Source organism: Anticarsia gemmatalis, chromosome 4, assembly GCF_050436995.1.
Source record: "Anticarsia gemmatalis isolate Benzon Research Colony breed Stoneville strain chromosome 4, ilAntGemm2 primary, whole genome shotgun sequence".
Lineage (NCBI taxonomy): Eukaryota > Metazoa > Arthropoda > Insecta > Lepidoptera > Erebidae > Anticarsia > Anticarsia gemmatalis.
The window spans coordinates 3,835,197-3,849,752 of NC_134748.1; the positions used below are offsets into that span (position 1 = coordinate 3,835,197).

Consider the following 14,556-nt stretch of genomic DNA (forward strand, 5'->3'; position numbering starts at 1 on the left):
AAGGACCCATCAAAGTTATTTTTAACTATGCTTTGTTTCTTTTCTAGTAGAATAAACGATTTCATATTGTTCTTAAATATTTATATAACGATTCCTCATTGAAATAACTAAGGGTTAATTCACATTTATTATTTATAGTTACTGACGTTCGAGCTTAATACAGCATTCATGGCCACGCTGTGTAGCCGTGACCCTTTTCTGGTGGCAGCCTATAAATGGGCAAATACAAGCACAGACCTTCAAACTAAATATAAATCCCGGCTCGTTCCTCGTTCAACAAACTTCATTTATTCTTTATGCCATTTTCACCCAAATCGATGAGTACGAACATCAAAGGGCGCTGTAATAAAATAAAAGATTCCATCTACTTCAAGGACTCAGAACAAAACAACACTCACCTTTTGAAATTCTCATTTTGATGACGCGAATTCACTCGTCACTGAAGCGGTCACAAGGGTTCCATTATTAAATCTTGATCTTCAATTGTACGTCGAATATTTCAAACTATTATTACGCTAACAATCTTCTAAGACAGTTTTAACATCACTCATCATGACTAAACTACACGGTGCATAACTATTTAAACGCTCTATTTAGTTACTACAGTCTCCGAGGAGTATTCACTAAACAGTATCCCTAATTAGTAAAAGAGAACTCGCTTTTGCGGTAAATGTCAAGAGAGAGTGCAACTGAAAACAAGGTTGGGGTGCTAGCGCGGGAAAACGTGTCAAGGTTATACTGGCACTTGAATGAGAACGCGGCGGACACTGCAATCAAAACCACGCGATCACGTAACCCACCTACACGTATGTACACGATTAACAACTATTATTTTAATATAAATACTAAAAAAATATCCCCGAAATCAGTCATTTTTTAATCCAAACACAGAAACTTAACCTAAACACACAACACTACTTTAGTCTCGATATCGATAGGCGCGAACGCATCGATGCAAAGAGTTCCCGACCGCGCTGCACCACTTTCAAACTATACCATTTTCAATTTTTTTTTAAATTCCCGTCCGTGAGATGTGTCCGCGCGCGATGCAACATCCCTCCGTCGAGCACCGAATGGACTGGGACCGCCGCCGGCAGAGGCCGCTGCCCGCGAAATTGGCGCAATTTCGACGCATGCGCCATGCATTTGCGAACCGGCGGGACCCGATGCGACCCGACGCCCCTCGCTTGATAGAAAAATCGAGGACGTAACGTGACGTCAAGCATTCGTACACAATATGGGTTAATCGGACGTAACAAAAACAACTTTTAAGAGCTCATGCTAATTCTGCGGCCTTGCATTTTTTACCTGAGCATGCCACTGCGTCGTTCTGTCGCGAAATGAGTTTGGTGAGGTAACTTATTGCTTTCCATCCTTGTCTATGTACCCTTATCATTCTCTTCGGTTGGTTCCATTATTCTTAGGAGGAAAAAATACAAATCTCTTTTCTTAATCCCGGTGGAGGCTGGGAAGATTGTTTTGAATATTCGACTGGCCTTCAAGCAAACGAAATTTCTCTATTTTGTTTCATCTAAATGGCGCCTGAGGGATAGGTAAGATACCTCGATATTAAGATTAGGAAGGCGTTAAAATGTAAATGTTAAAAAGGAACTTTGTATGGAGTAATGTCATTCTAATTTTTTAAGTAAATCAAAGTTAACTTAAGATATACTTACAACAATTTGGCACGTTCTTTAGAACTTACAGTAAAAGTTGGTTAATATTTTAAGCCAATTTATGCTGCGGCCCCTTTAATTACTTAAGGTCACGGGTCACTTACATAAAGCCTCTTAAATAATAACACTTGAATACCCATTTTCAGAAAATTAAGGGTAAAGAAATGAGGAAGTAAAAAGAAAATGAGAGTTGACTAATTAAAAGTCTGATATTAATGTCAGTGCAGAATTATTGAAATACCCGTTGCTTTTAACGTTTGTAAGAAACTTAGAACATAATTAAATTATTTTTCAATAAAAAGAAACGTCAGCATTCCTTTGAAGTAAAAAAAAAAAGTTGATCCTTTAATAGGTGTAGAAATTGGACAGTTGTCGAAGAAAACACATATTAAAGATTAAATAAATGTTGACGCATTTATTCTTTGATATTTTTTATAAATAAGTGGTGCAGGTCAAAGAAAATTTTAAGATCCTACTAGATTTAAGTGTACTTTAGTTCTTATAAACGAAAATGAACAAGGAGGTAATTTTAATTATAACAGTTTTTCTTTTGGTAGTGAAAGATTGTCGTACTTTAAAATTCAACTTCATGGAGTTATTTATGTATGTATATTATAAAAAATAATATCAAGTGTTAAGCTGATTATTGTTTAATAATAAAGACATGTTCTTTTATTCACTTTCACTTTATAAATTGACTCATAAACACGAATATTAATCATATTACTTGGTCACATTTAATTGTTTGAAAAACGGTATTGTATGCAGAAATCAATGTAATGCTAGGTCTTTGTTTGAACAAATTAATGAACCTAATTCAGTTATCTTATTAATAGTAAGTAGTGCTGCCAATGTACTGCTCTGTGGTACTGCTGTTTATATGTACGTTCGGGTATATATGTACATTAAACCTTCAATATTGTTTTAGGTAGTTTTAATCAAAATAACTAAGAGATAATCAAGTATACATCCAATATTTTTTATTAAATGAATATCTTAAAACATAACTAAAGGCTCAATAAAAAAATGTTTTTACAAATAAAGCTAATATCTAATTACGTTTGAGAACAATCATAACAAATTATCGAGAACACATTTTCGCCTTATTTCATATCATTTTATTTCTGTATACTTTTATAAAACCTTTTCATCACATAAAGGGTGTGTTCCATCACCGGATCTTTTTACACGCTTCTCTATGAACTCTTCAGGAGCCGTCTTCAAGTCATAAGCCCAGCCAATTTTTGCCATCAAATCAATAAAAAGACAAGGCGTATTAAACACATATCCACCAAGTTCTGCCGCTCTGTAGTCTTGAGGGAAGGTATGATGGTAATTATGATATCCTTCTCCAGGAGTTAAAATTCTCACAGCCCAGTTCTCAGATGGTCTTATTTCTTTGTCATAAGGCCTTGATCCCCACATATGAGCTGCCGAGTTTATAAGAAACGTGAAGTGTAGCCCTATGAATACACGGAATACTACTGTGACGAAATGCGCCGTCCAGTATGACTCGCCCCAAAGCAGTGGTGTAAATGTCGGGAAAACTATGCCTAATAAGATTGCTAGTACTTTGTAATACCTGAAAAGATAGACGTTTATATAATTTTTGCATACATAATTTATATTAAATTGCAGCATTTTGATTCTGTCAGGTTACACGTGTTTTATGTATTCAATTCGTTTTTTTTTTGAGAAGATGTTTCAGTCGTAAGTATTAACGCTTTAAATATAAGAAACTGTAGCTGTTCCAATAAACCAAACCTGAGAACTTGTGGTTATTAAGGAAGTATATTATAGTTGAGTTCGGAGGAGCTCGTGGCTTAGTTTACAACAGCCGCACGGATCGATCGCTGAGGTTAAGCTACGCTTGCCGAGGTTGTTACGTGGATGGGTGACCATCTTATACATATCGAGTTCCTCCGTGTTTCGGAAGGCACGTTAAATTGTGGGTCCCGGCTGTCATTTTCGAAGATCTTTGACAGTCGTTAACAGTAGTCAGAAGCTTGAAAGTCTGACAACCAGTCTTACCGAAGGGTATCGTGTTATCCCATGTAACTGGGTTGTGGAGGTCAGATAGGCAGTCGCTCCATGTAAAACACTGGTACTCAGCTGCATCCGGTGAGACTGGAAGCCGACTCCAACATAGTTTGGAACAAAGGCTAAGCGAATATATTATAGTTGAGTTCGCTTCTTTGAAAATCACACACTAGACACGGACAACGATACAAAAATTAGAAAAGCGATAGACTTTTTTTACTTTTAACTTACTTATCTTGAAACTGAAGTAATCGATTACTGTATAGGTCACTGAGATCCATAGCCCGTCCTTTGGCGATCACTAGAGGGTTTTTCTTGATCACCGTCCAACCAATGTGGCAGTAGAAAAAGCCTCGTTTCGAGTTATGTGGGTCTGCGTCAGTGTCGCAGTACTTGTGGTGTACGCGATGATCTCGAGCCCAATGGAAAGCTGAACCCTATTAATGTAAATTGTACTTGAATGAAAATGTCAGTCAAAATAACAATATAACTTCCGAGCAACTATGTATACTAAATTAGATAATTATTTTTTAATATGTGTGTAATTGTCGGGCTAAGTTTGTATAGGATCGATGGGGTTAAAAGACCCTCAGGAATGGAACGTATGGGATAAATTAATTGTGCTATACCCGGACGAAGTAGGGTCATCTGCTAGTTATGTACATATCTGTAAAATGTTGTAATTGGTTCTCTAGAGGCAATTACCCGACTGCAATTAATTCAAATACTTGTTTGCGAGAAATATATGTCATAAGAATCATAAAAATTGGAGTAAAGAACTAAAAGTTATTGCGTATAATAATAAACACAAACCTGTATGGCCATAGTCGAAAATATTAGAATGATAACCTGCATCGGTGTTTTAGCTTTATAAGCTTTGTGTGTATACAGTCTATGAGGACCAGCAGTCGTAGCAATCAGAGAAAACAAGTATAGAAAGTATGCTGAAAAATATAAGATGATGATGATGATTTCACAGTTTTATGCTTATCATTTTAGTGTTGAATGTTGCATTTAAAGAAAGTATAATATTTGCAATCAAATCGAAATATAATATAATTATGGTATTTTATGAACTGTTTTATTTCGACGCGTAATTTGAATTGTCGCAGCTGGCTATTTAAATTTCCAAAAAATATATAATTCTTGCCAAATCAACTAGTTGTGATATTTTTTTTTACAAATCTGTATTTACTGACGTTAGTCGGTCGATAGTGGTATAAAATCGCCGTCCTGGTAAATATCTCAACTGCAATTTAATTTAAGCAATCCTCTTTAAAGGAAAAACCAGTAGTAGTTTATACAATATTTACCAAATAGTAAAGTCTGCCACATAGCTGCAGTGAGCGTGAGATAAGCAGCATAAGGAAAAGCTATGTGCAACGCTGTCATCGGTACTGCGTTCTGCCACTCAATCCTCCATGTTTTAATATCTGCCAGCTTTATCTCCTCTTTATTTAAATTTATATTACTTCACTCACAATTTTCGGCCATTTTGTTATACTGAAAATTCTGAAAATATTTATTTTTAGTAAGGTAAGTTTATAGGATTACAGCGGTTTTTTATGGAAGTCTATGGTTTTTTTATTATAATATTGACTAACAACGTCTATTTTCATCATTAAAATTTGTGGATAGGTCGTTGTTTTATTTTGATAGATAATAATAAATTTACAAGTGTTTTCTGACGATGACTATGTTAAAAGCTTTTTGATCTAAAATATCAAATTATGATGATAAAAGGGTACCGCTTATACGAATTTAAACAAATACAAGGATCTAACACACAAAAATTAACAACATGTTCATTATTATAATAATAAAAACAACTTACCTTGGTCTTATTAAAATAATATTTCGTATTGGATTTACAAATACCAATGTAGAACTGAATAATGCATCAAAATGAAGCAACATATTTATATTTTTCAACAGTCAATGCAGTTATTGTTATAAATTTTGAAGTTGCCTTAATTGTCATCTAAGCGCCCTTTAACTTAAAGATGTTAAATTAACCGATTGTGATATTACGCATAGAGCACTCTCCCTTTCTTTTCCAGTGTTTTTGTTTTAGATTTTGTATATTTATATACCTAATACCTAGTAATTTGTAAATATTCTTATTTAAATAATAATTTCACCTAATTTAATAAATATAGTGCCGTTAAAACAATGAATAAAGTTCCTAGTGAATATATTTAAAAAAAACCGAGTGTCATATGTCATATTTTTAGGCATTGCCTCTATGGCGTTGTCGGTAGTGTATCCGACTGCTGATCATGTCGTGGTCTCGGGTTTGATCCCCGGATCGGGCATTCTACTAATAACTCCTTAACATTTTTTTTTATGTGCGTGGAAAACGGCAAAGGCTTTGCAAATTATTGAAAAGTCATAGGCCAGTATAAAACTGCGTCACAAAAATGTTCTGTGCCCCGATTCTCTACTACTATCGACTACCGACAACCGAACTGTCATCGAGAAATTTTGTACGAAAATCTGTACCTCGATTCTCTACCACTATCGATTACCGATAACCGGCTAGCTATCGAAATTTTGACATTTAGAATGTACTGCCAAAATGTTTCCTACGACACCCGTCAGAGGCGCTGATCAGATTTTCATACAAAATTTCTCGATGACAGTTCGGTTGTCGGTAGTCGATAGTAGTAGAGAATCGAGGCACTGATCAGCGCCTCTGACGGTTGTCGTAGGAAACATTTTGCCAGTACGTTGGAAATGTCAAATGTCGATAGCTAGCCGGTTGCCGGTAGTCGATAGTGGAAGAGAATCGAGGGACTGAAAGTATTTTTTATCTTTTTGTCTCATAATATTTGATTAAGGAACCCAATTTTTAACAGTTAATCACTAAATTTAATTTGTGGATTTTGTTTATTGTCCATCTATTGTTTCTGTCTTGTATTAAACAATGTATTATTGTTTGTATTGTATCCATTACAATATCTTTATCAAGCAATAAAGTCAAAGAACAGATTAATCAGTGCCACTTTCTGACTAACTCTGTAGTCAAACGGTTGTGTACTCAACAGCTGATCAATGTATAGTACAAACAAAATGTCATCAAATTCTATTGGAATATTCATATTAATGTCTGATATCAAGGCAATTGGGGTTTCCCAATCATATTACGTTACTATCCCACTATCGGCCAAAAAAGATGCGGTGGCTATAAAAATATTGGTAAAAGACGGCTATCACTGTATTTATGTACTGCATAAAAATCCATTCAAACATGGTGTACTAAAAAAACTAATCATTTTCGGGTTACGGTTGTAACGAGTTGTTAAAATGTGACCTCACGGCAAATTTGATATATTTAAAAACTATAAACATTATGAAAATACAATTGCAAAGTGTGTACGTTCAACGTTCAGATTATTCACCATTGTAATTAACTGTCATTACAATTTATTCCACATAATCATGCAGCAATTTACTAATTAATGTACAAAACTATTTATTGAAAACTGTGGTTAAAGGTCGTAACGGTAAAATAAAATCACAAATTAAAAGTAATGTATATTAGCTCCCTTTCTGGCGGATTTCGAAACTTGGTCGTATGTGACCGAAGACTGGATGTGATCCATCACCAGTTCTGTTCACTCGCTTCTCAATCATTTCTTCGGACACTGTCCTCAAGTCATAGGCCCAACCAATTTTAGCCATAATGTCAATAAATAACCGAGCGATGTTGAGTTTATAGCCGCCCAATTCACCAGCTCTATAGTCTTGTGGAAACGTGTGGTGAAAATTATGGAAACCCTCACCAGTAGCTAAAAATGATACTATCTTACTTTCCGTAGGTTTCATGTCTCTATCGTATGGTTTCGCTCCCCACATGTGGGCTACAGAGTTTATTAAGTAAAAGGCGTGCGATGAGAATAGAACACGGAAACACCCAGCTACGCAAAATGCTGTCCATAGATTTTCACCCCATAGTTTTGGAATAAATGTTGGCAGCAAAAAGCAAAAAAAGTTTGCTAGCCACATGTAATACCTGAAACGAAAAACAACTATTTAATAATATTTTGTAAATATCAGCTATATCGTGATTTTTTTTTCTGAAGTATACAAGATAAATAATATAATAAGAGAAACACGTCAAAACATTTAGAAACCTTCCTTAGGAACGTTCTCCTAATTATTCCGTTTCTATACTTACTTATGTTGGAATTGCAGTAGTTTATTAGCTTTGAGATCATCTGCATCGATGGTCAGTCTTTTTTCTCTGACTTCTTTGTTTTTCTTTAAGAGTATCCAGCCAATGTGACTGAAGAAGAAGCCTCTGCTCGAGTTGTGAGGGTCTGCGTTGGTATCTGTATACTTGTGATGTACTCGATGGTCAACCGCCCAACGGTACGCAGAACCCTGAGAAATACGACATATTTTGATACTTGTAATTAGCATACACATATAGAATGGTTTTCTTCTTCTTATCGTATGGTTAGTGGTCAACCTAGTATCAAAGTTGTTCCAGCCGCCCGAGGGCCTTTGACATGGCTTAACGACTGTTATCGTAGTAGATAACAACCGGGACCGTCTTTTAACGTGCCCTCCGGAGCACGGAGAGGCCATGTTCAAATACCACTATGCGGTCACCCATCTATGGAGTGACCGCGCCAAGGGTTGCTTAACTGGCTATGGGCGCCTGTAGAATGGTCTATATAATGGTGTATCCGAAGGTAAGGTGAAACGTAACATGACTGATGTGTTATTGCGTAAGGGGAGAGGCGTATGAGAAAAACGAAAGACGAAGACTCGGAAAAATATGGTGTAGTATTCTAAAAGACGTATTTTGCGATTATTATTACGAGATTATTAAGTTTATGTTGACATTATAAAGATTTTATGTAATTTATGTAATGCACAAATACCCCTAGAAACTACACACATAGTACTTTGTACTTGATGCCCGCGCCAATTGCGTACAACCTATCATCACCTATTATATTATTTATTTTTAAGGGGCTTAAAAATAAATTTCTAAAAAATAGTTTGTTTTGCCCGGGTCTTCGGCTTTCTTTCTGAATTTTAGTGTTGATGTAGGACCTACTTATACAGTAAAGAACTCTTACTTCTGATGTTGTGGGTAAAAATACAATGTCGAATCCAAATATTACTAAAATGTTCATTGACATATTATAAACATGCTATGGTCGCACAATAGGCACTATAAGAAACTTAATGCCTTTTACAAAAAATATATAATATATTTGAATATAATGTGTTATAATGGTCGATCTAAATACAAAAAGAAATTTCCTCATTTACGGTTAATATATGTATCGTTTTTCCTTATCACGTGTTGAAATTAACACAAATGACTTAATTATCAATTTACCCACGAAATTGTACTAGAAAGTCGTAGAAACGTGCTTTAAATTTTGTAAACTAGGTACCTATATCAAAAATTCAAATGACAGCACATTGAATCTGAATAGCTCTCAGATCTGAATCTGACCCGGTCGATCTACTTGTTTTAAACGTAAAATATTTTTAATATTGGCATGATAATAACTTATGTAATAACTTAAGTCAGAAGGTCCTTTAAGTAGAGACTAAATAGATTAATCGACTTGGTATTACATAGATCTCACAACTTTTTACGGCAGAGAGACTGAGCTGCGAGACTTGCGTTTTTTTACAGGATGTTTTTTATGGCATTAAATTATACACGTACCTGGAAAGCTATGCTTGATAATATTAAGAGTATAGTCTGTAGAGGTGCGTTAGCTTTGTATGCTCGATGCGACCATAATCTGTGAGCTCCAGCCGTTATACCCACTAATGACATTCTGTACAACAAGTATGCTGAAAGAAAAAAAAAATCCATTAATGTCCCACTGCTGGGCGAATGTCTCCTTCCGGAATGAGGGAGTGGTAAGGCCTTGAGCTCACCACGCTGGCCAAGTGCATTCCCTTGAGAAATGTATTAAACTAGGTAATTCATCACGATGTTTTCCGTCACCACTAGAGTAAGTTAATTAGTTTTAATACTTCGAAATCATTTTCAAATAATTACCGAATAAATTAGTCTGCCATTTAGCTTCCGTGAAGATAAGTTTAATTAAATAAGGTATTGCAAGATGTAGCACGATCATTGGCGTAGCATTTCTCCATTCAATCCGCCATTTTGAATCTGCCTTCTTCACACTTTCGTTTGTTTTGTTGTCATCACAAGTCTCATTCATTATGTTGTCTTACAATAACTAAAACAAGCAAAAATGCTACATAATGTATCACAACATTCGCAATTTTAATTTTAAGCGACTAACATAGTGGAAGTTCAAAATTTCTAAGCTTTATTTATAATATATTACTTAGGGAAATATTTACTGTTGTTTTTATTGTCATTATGGTTTATCAAGAAGGTTCGTTAATTTCAAACATTTCAGTATTTACGTCAGTATTTATTTTTACAATAAAGCTTTCATGTTTATTAGTACAATTAGTAAATATTTATTTACTTACAATTTAATATAACCTCTTCAATAAATCAGTATAAACTACAATTATATCACTCTAATCAACACAAATGCAACAACACAATTACTTACAAATGAACAAACACGTAACTAATTATTAAGAATCTAAATTCACGAATTGTTAATTAGAACTTCTTTAAATAAACATATTGTTTAATAAGTGGCAGACCACGTAACTACAAAATTAATTGAATTTTGGGAATTTCAAATAAAACATACTTAAAAAATATCGATAATATTTGGGCTAGTTATTCTTTTACCGCCTCTGTGGCGCGTTTAGTAGTGCATCCAACTGCACACAGTGCACCACAGGGTTCCGGATTCGATTCCCCGATCGAACATACTGCTTCCTCCATAGCCGTATGAAGCCTGGTATCGTGCCCGGTATATGCCAATAGACCTGGGCCCTATTACATGTGATGAGAGACAATTTTATTAAAACAACTAGCTGACCCGCGCAACTAGGCTTGCTTCAGTAAAATAATGTTTCAGTTCGCACCAGTAGGTACCTCCTGAGATTAGCGCGTTCAACAAAACAAACAAATTAACTCTGCAATTCTATAGTATTAGTATAGAAGTATCTAATAGCTAAGTCAAATTGTTTTGCCGTCCCATCGTTGACTTTTGCACTAAGCAACACATTTTGCGATTATTTTTTAAATATAAAGATACATTCGTATTGCATACATTTGCCTCTATTAATTATTCAAACAACTCGACTATCAAATTAGTATTATGTTTAAAAAATCCTTAGTCATCACTCACATAATTTCCAAATAATTTATAGAATTCGCAATTTATTCGTATTTACTTCACACGTTTTGGCAGGATGGTTGTTTTATCAGCCCACGAGCCGGATAATTAGGGTTACTCAATCTATTCCAATATGACATAATGGTTTCTTCCTTGACTATTTTGATCGGCTGGATGTGAATCCCTGAATTTTGACGAACCTTGGAACATTGGCCTTGGTTCTGAGTAATGAACTTGCTATCGATAAATAAGAATATGCACATTCAAATTCATTTTATATAGGTACATAGATGTCATACATACATACATAAAATCACGCCTTCTCATAGTTGTAGGCAGAAACTAGAGAAAGCTGCTTGGTACGATCCTTACAAACTTTCTTTGCTTTCACATCCATATTCGGTGACAACTGTATGTTAATAGATTCACACAGGAAAAGCCACGTAATACTGCTTGGCTACGTTGAATGTTCAGGGAGGAATGAAAAGGTAGATGAAGTTCAAATTATTTATTTGCTAACAATTGACAACTTGAGGTACAAGATCAAAATGAGTAAGTCCATTCAGTTTTGTCTATGCATGGTACTTAAAGTTAAAATAGACACAAATTATTCTAACACTGGTGGTAACTAATTACTGTCCCACTGCTGGCCAAAGGTCTTCCTTTGCGATGAAAAATGTTTTGAGCCAAATACGGACTGTGTCGTACTTATTTCAAGAAGTCGACAAAACATTTAGAAAATTTTATGTTCTCTTTCTAGGCACTTTTAAGAAAAACATAATATTACATAAGATTGAATTGAATTCAATTTAATTACTCTAGTAACTTAATAATAATAAACAATACCAAACTAGGCAATATTTTGTCATGACATTACGTCATGTGATATTATCCGATTCTCTCGTTTGGACTTTCACATTGTCGCATTCATATGATTCCTTTGTTGGCATGTTTGTAATTGCTCAAGTATTAAAAAAATACATTATGACTACGTTCCTTTTTGGCGAATTTGATTTTTGCTGTATTCGATATGCAAGTCTGTGTGTTCATTAAAACCGTAAACTGGATGTGATCCATCACCAGTTCTGTTCACTCGCTTCTCTACTATCTCTTCGGACACTGTCTTCAAGTCATAGGCCCAGCCAATTTTAGCCATAATATCAATAAATAAACGAGAGATGTTGAGCTTATAGCCGCCCAATTCAGCAGCCCTGTAGTCTTGAGGGAAGGTGTGGTGAAAGTTATGGAAACCCTCACCAGTAGCGAAAAAAGATACTATCATATTTTCGGTTGGATTGATGTCTTTTTCATACGGTTTAGCTCCCCACATGTGAGCTAAAGAGTTTATCAAAAGGGTCGAATGTAAGGAAAATATTATACGAAAGCCGTTGATGTAAAATGCATTCCAGACATTTTCTCCCCAAACTGTTGGTAATAAGGTCGGCATCAGAATGCATAACGTAGGGGCTACAAAATAGTAATATCTGAAAAAAAAAATATTTTAACAAAGCTTTAAATGACAATGCAATTTACAAATTAATCGATGAATGTGAAACGAGTTTATAAATTATATTCGAATATTCGAACTAGAGGAAAATGTTAGATATTACTTTTGTCATTAAAATTTTCAAAAATAAAAACACATTTTTATAACTTACTTATGTTGAAGCTGCAATAACCGGTCAGCCATAAGATCACTAATATCTATGCATTTACCCTTTGCGATGGCTTTAGGATTTTTCTTCAGAAATATCCAGCCAATGTGGCAGTAGAAGAACCCGCGGTTTGAATTGTGAGGGTCAGCATCTGTGTCGGTATATTTGTGGTGCACGCGATGGTCACGAGCCCAATGGAATGCGGAACCCTGCAAAATATTACTGGGTTGAGCAAAGTAATATATGTACACTTATTTTCTCCGTTAATAATCAATCCCGGATTTCCAAACAAAAAAGTATGGTGCGGCAAAGATGTTAAGAATCGTTGCCCCATTTCCAGTGTTATTCCCATGTAAAAGGCGACGAGTCTATTGCCATATATCGGGCACGTTACCAAACTCCGGGCTGCTATTGAGAATAATCTAATATGAAATACAAAATACCAATAGATCTTCCTCGAATACGAGACCTCCAGAAGTCAAAATATGGTCCGCGATTGATTTTAAAATTTTAAATTTTCAAGATGATATGATAAGAACCACTATGTAAGTATATTGAACATAAAGTATTACTTTATGTTCAATATACTTACATAGTGGTTCCTTCTAACAAAAATAAAAGTGGACTCAGACTAAGAAAACGTTAGGAACCCCTGCTTTAGTAGGTATACAAAAAAGATACTTACTTGATGGGCTATAGAATGAAAAATGAGAAGTATAATTTGAAGAGGCGCTTTGGCTTTGTATGACCTGTGAGACCACAGTCTATGTGCTCCTGCAGTTACCCCTATCAGTGATACCACGTAAAGTATATATGCTGAAACATAAAAAAAAACATTCTCACATAAAAAGAAATGCTTTGAAACCCACTTATTTATTACTCAAAACATTATTGCACGGAAAAAGTAATACAATACCTCTGTTCTTCTATTCCTTGTAAAAGACTAGAATGTACTTTACTAGAACATGTTCTTATACTCGTATGTCGCATAATTTTTACTAATAAAGATCACAAAATGAAAAATATACGGAGTTATAGTCAAAAAAATAGATTTCATTTAGTTTTTTTTAACCAGGCGTATGAATCACAGGTAAAAAGTCCAAAATTGCTTACCAAATAAATTAGTTTGCCATGTTGCTTTCGTTATCATAAGATAGATAGCGTATGGAGTGATCAAGTGCATATATGATATGCTCAATATGTTTCTCCATTCAATCTCCCATTTCGCCAAGGGCACCGGCTTTAAGTCTTCATCAAGATGATTAATACCCTCATATGTCTCCTTCATAGTAGATTGGTGACCTATAACAAATAAATGATTCCAAACAGGTTGTTGATGACCAGTAGAAATATGTACATACAGGCGAAAAAAAAATACAATTTAGAGAAGGGCGCGTGCTACCAGACTTAGACGTAAGTACACGGCGTTTGCGTCTGCGTTTCAACGATAAACAGGCGCATGCTGTGTGCAATCCTTGCTTACTCGTACAACTTAGAGCAGAATCACAACACTGCAATGCCTTGAATGCAATTGAGGAAAAGTTAGAATTCAACTCTGGTTTTTTGTGCTACACGCCTGAAGGATTTTAAAGGCCTGCGTAAATGAGAGACAATTCCTGATGTACTTCTTTGTCCTTCATATTACATCTCTCACTACCATTTTGGTGCAACACAAATGATAAAAGTACCTAGTACAATTTTTGTTTCTCATCTGCCCAGGCCTTTTTGGTTTTCATAGCACAATTGAATGACTAACTAAAACTTATTTGTTCGTAATACTGTTCATACTATACTCACCGCGTTTGATGCCGCAAAACTTCGCCTAATCAAAAACGAAAACTCAAAATATATAAATTCAATGACGAAGCTAAAACGAAACTGCCAACGGTACGGCACGTGAATCAAGTAATATATAACACAGCATAGGCA

General features: G+C 35.1%; 4 protein-coding genes across 5 annotated transcripts in view; all 4 read right to left on the reverse strand.

Annotated features, from left to right (window-relative positions):
* Window positions 1-1,062, reverse strand: part of LOC142972249 (uncharacterized) — a 139,026-nt gene extending 137,964 nt beyond the window's left edge. The window contains exons 1-2 of one of the 2 annotated variants that reach the window (XM_076113183.1): window positions 997-1,062; window positions 399-636 (exon numbers count right to left, since the gene is read on the reverse strand). In XM_076113183.1, the coding sequence (XP_075969298.1) occupies window positions 399-414 (16 nt within the window). In that variant the 5' untranslated portion in view covers window positions 415-636; window positions 997-1,062. Of the gene's footprint in view, window positions 1-398 lie in introns of both variants that reach the window. The other variant, XM_076113182.1, reaches the window with a different exon arrangement.
* A 1,707-nt stretch (window positions 1,063-2,769) lies between these two features.
* LOC142972661 (acyl-CoA Delta(11) desaturase-like) lies at window positions 2,770-5,126 on the reverse strand. The gene is made up of 4 exons (XM_076113951.1): window positions 5,030-5,126; window positions 4,530-4,660; window positions 3,948-4,153; window positions 2,770-3,258 (listed from the first exon to the last, which is right to left on the reverse strand). The coding sequence occupies exons 1-4, from the start codon at window positions 5,106-5,108 to the stop codon at window positions 2,811-2,813; spliced, it is 864 nt and encodes a 287-aa protein (XP_075970066.1). The 5' UTR covers window positions 5,109-5,126; the 3' UTR covers window positions 2,770-2,810.
* Window positions 5,127-7,240: 2,114 nt separating this feature from the next.
* Window positions 7,241-10,303, reverse strand: LOC142972663 (acyl-CoA Delta-9 desaturase-like). Its single transcript, XM_076113952.1, has 5 exons — window positions 10,206-10,303; window positions 9,757-9,943; window positions 9,415-9,545; window positions 7,897-8,102; window positions 7,241-7,731 (listed from the first exon to the last, which is right to left on the reverse strand). The coding sequence occupies exons 2-5, from the start codon at window positions 9,923-9,925 to the stop codon at window positions 7,257-7,259; spliced, it is 981 nt and encodes a 326-aa protein (XP_075970067.1). The 5' UTR covers window positions 9,926-9,943; window positions 10,206-10,303; the 3' UTR covers window positions 7,241-7,256.
* A 1,296-nt stretch (window positions 10,304-11,599) lies between these two features.
* LOC142972664 (acyl-CoA Delta(11) desaturase-like) lies at window positions 11,600-14,500 on the reverse strand. Its single transcript, XM_076113953.1, has 5 exons — window positions 14,425-14,500; window positions 13,741-13,929; window positions 13,313-13,443; window positions 12,631-12,836; window positions 11,600-12,456 (listed from the first exon to the last, which is right to left on the reverse strand). Exons 2-5 carry the CDS (start codon window positions 13,913-13,915, stop codon window positions 11,961-11,963), a joined length of 1,008 nt encoding a protein of 335 aa, XP_075970068.1. The 5' UTR covers window positions 13,916-13,929; window positions 14,425-14,500; the 3' UTR covers window positions 11,600-11,960.
* Between the last annotated feature and the right edge of the window lie 56 nt (window positions 14,501-14,556).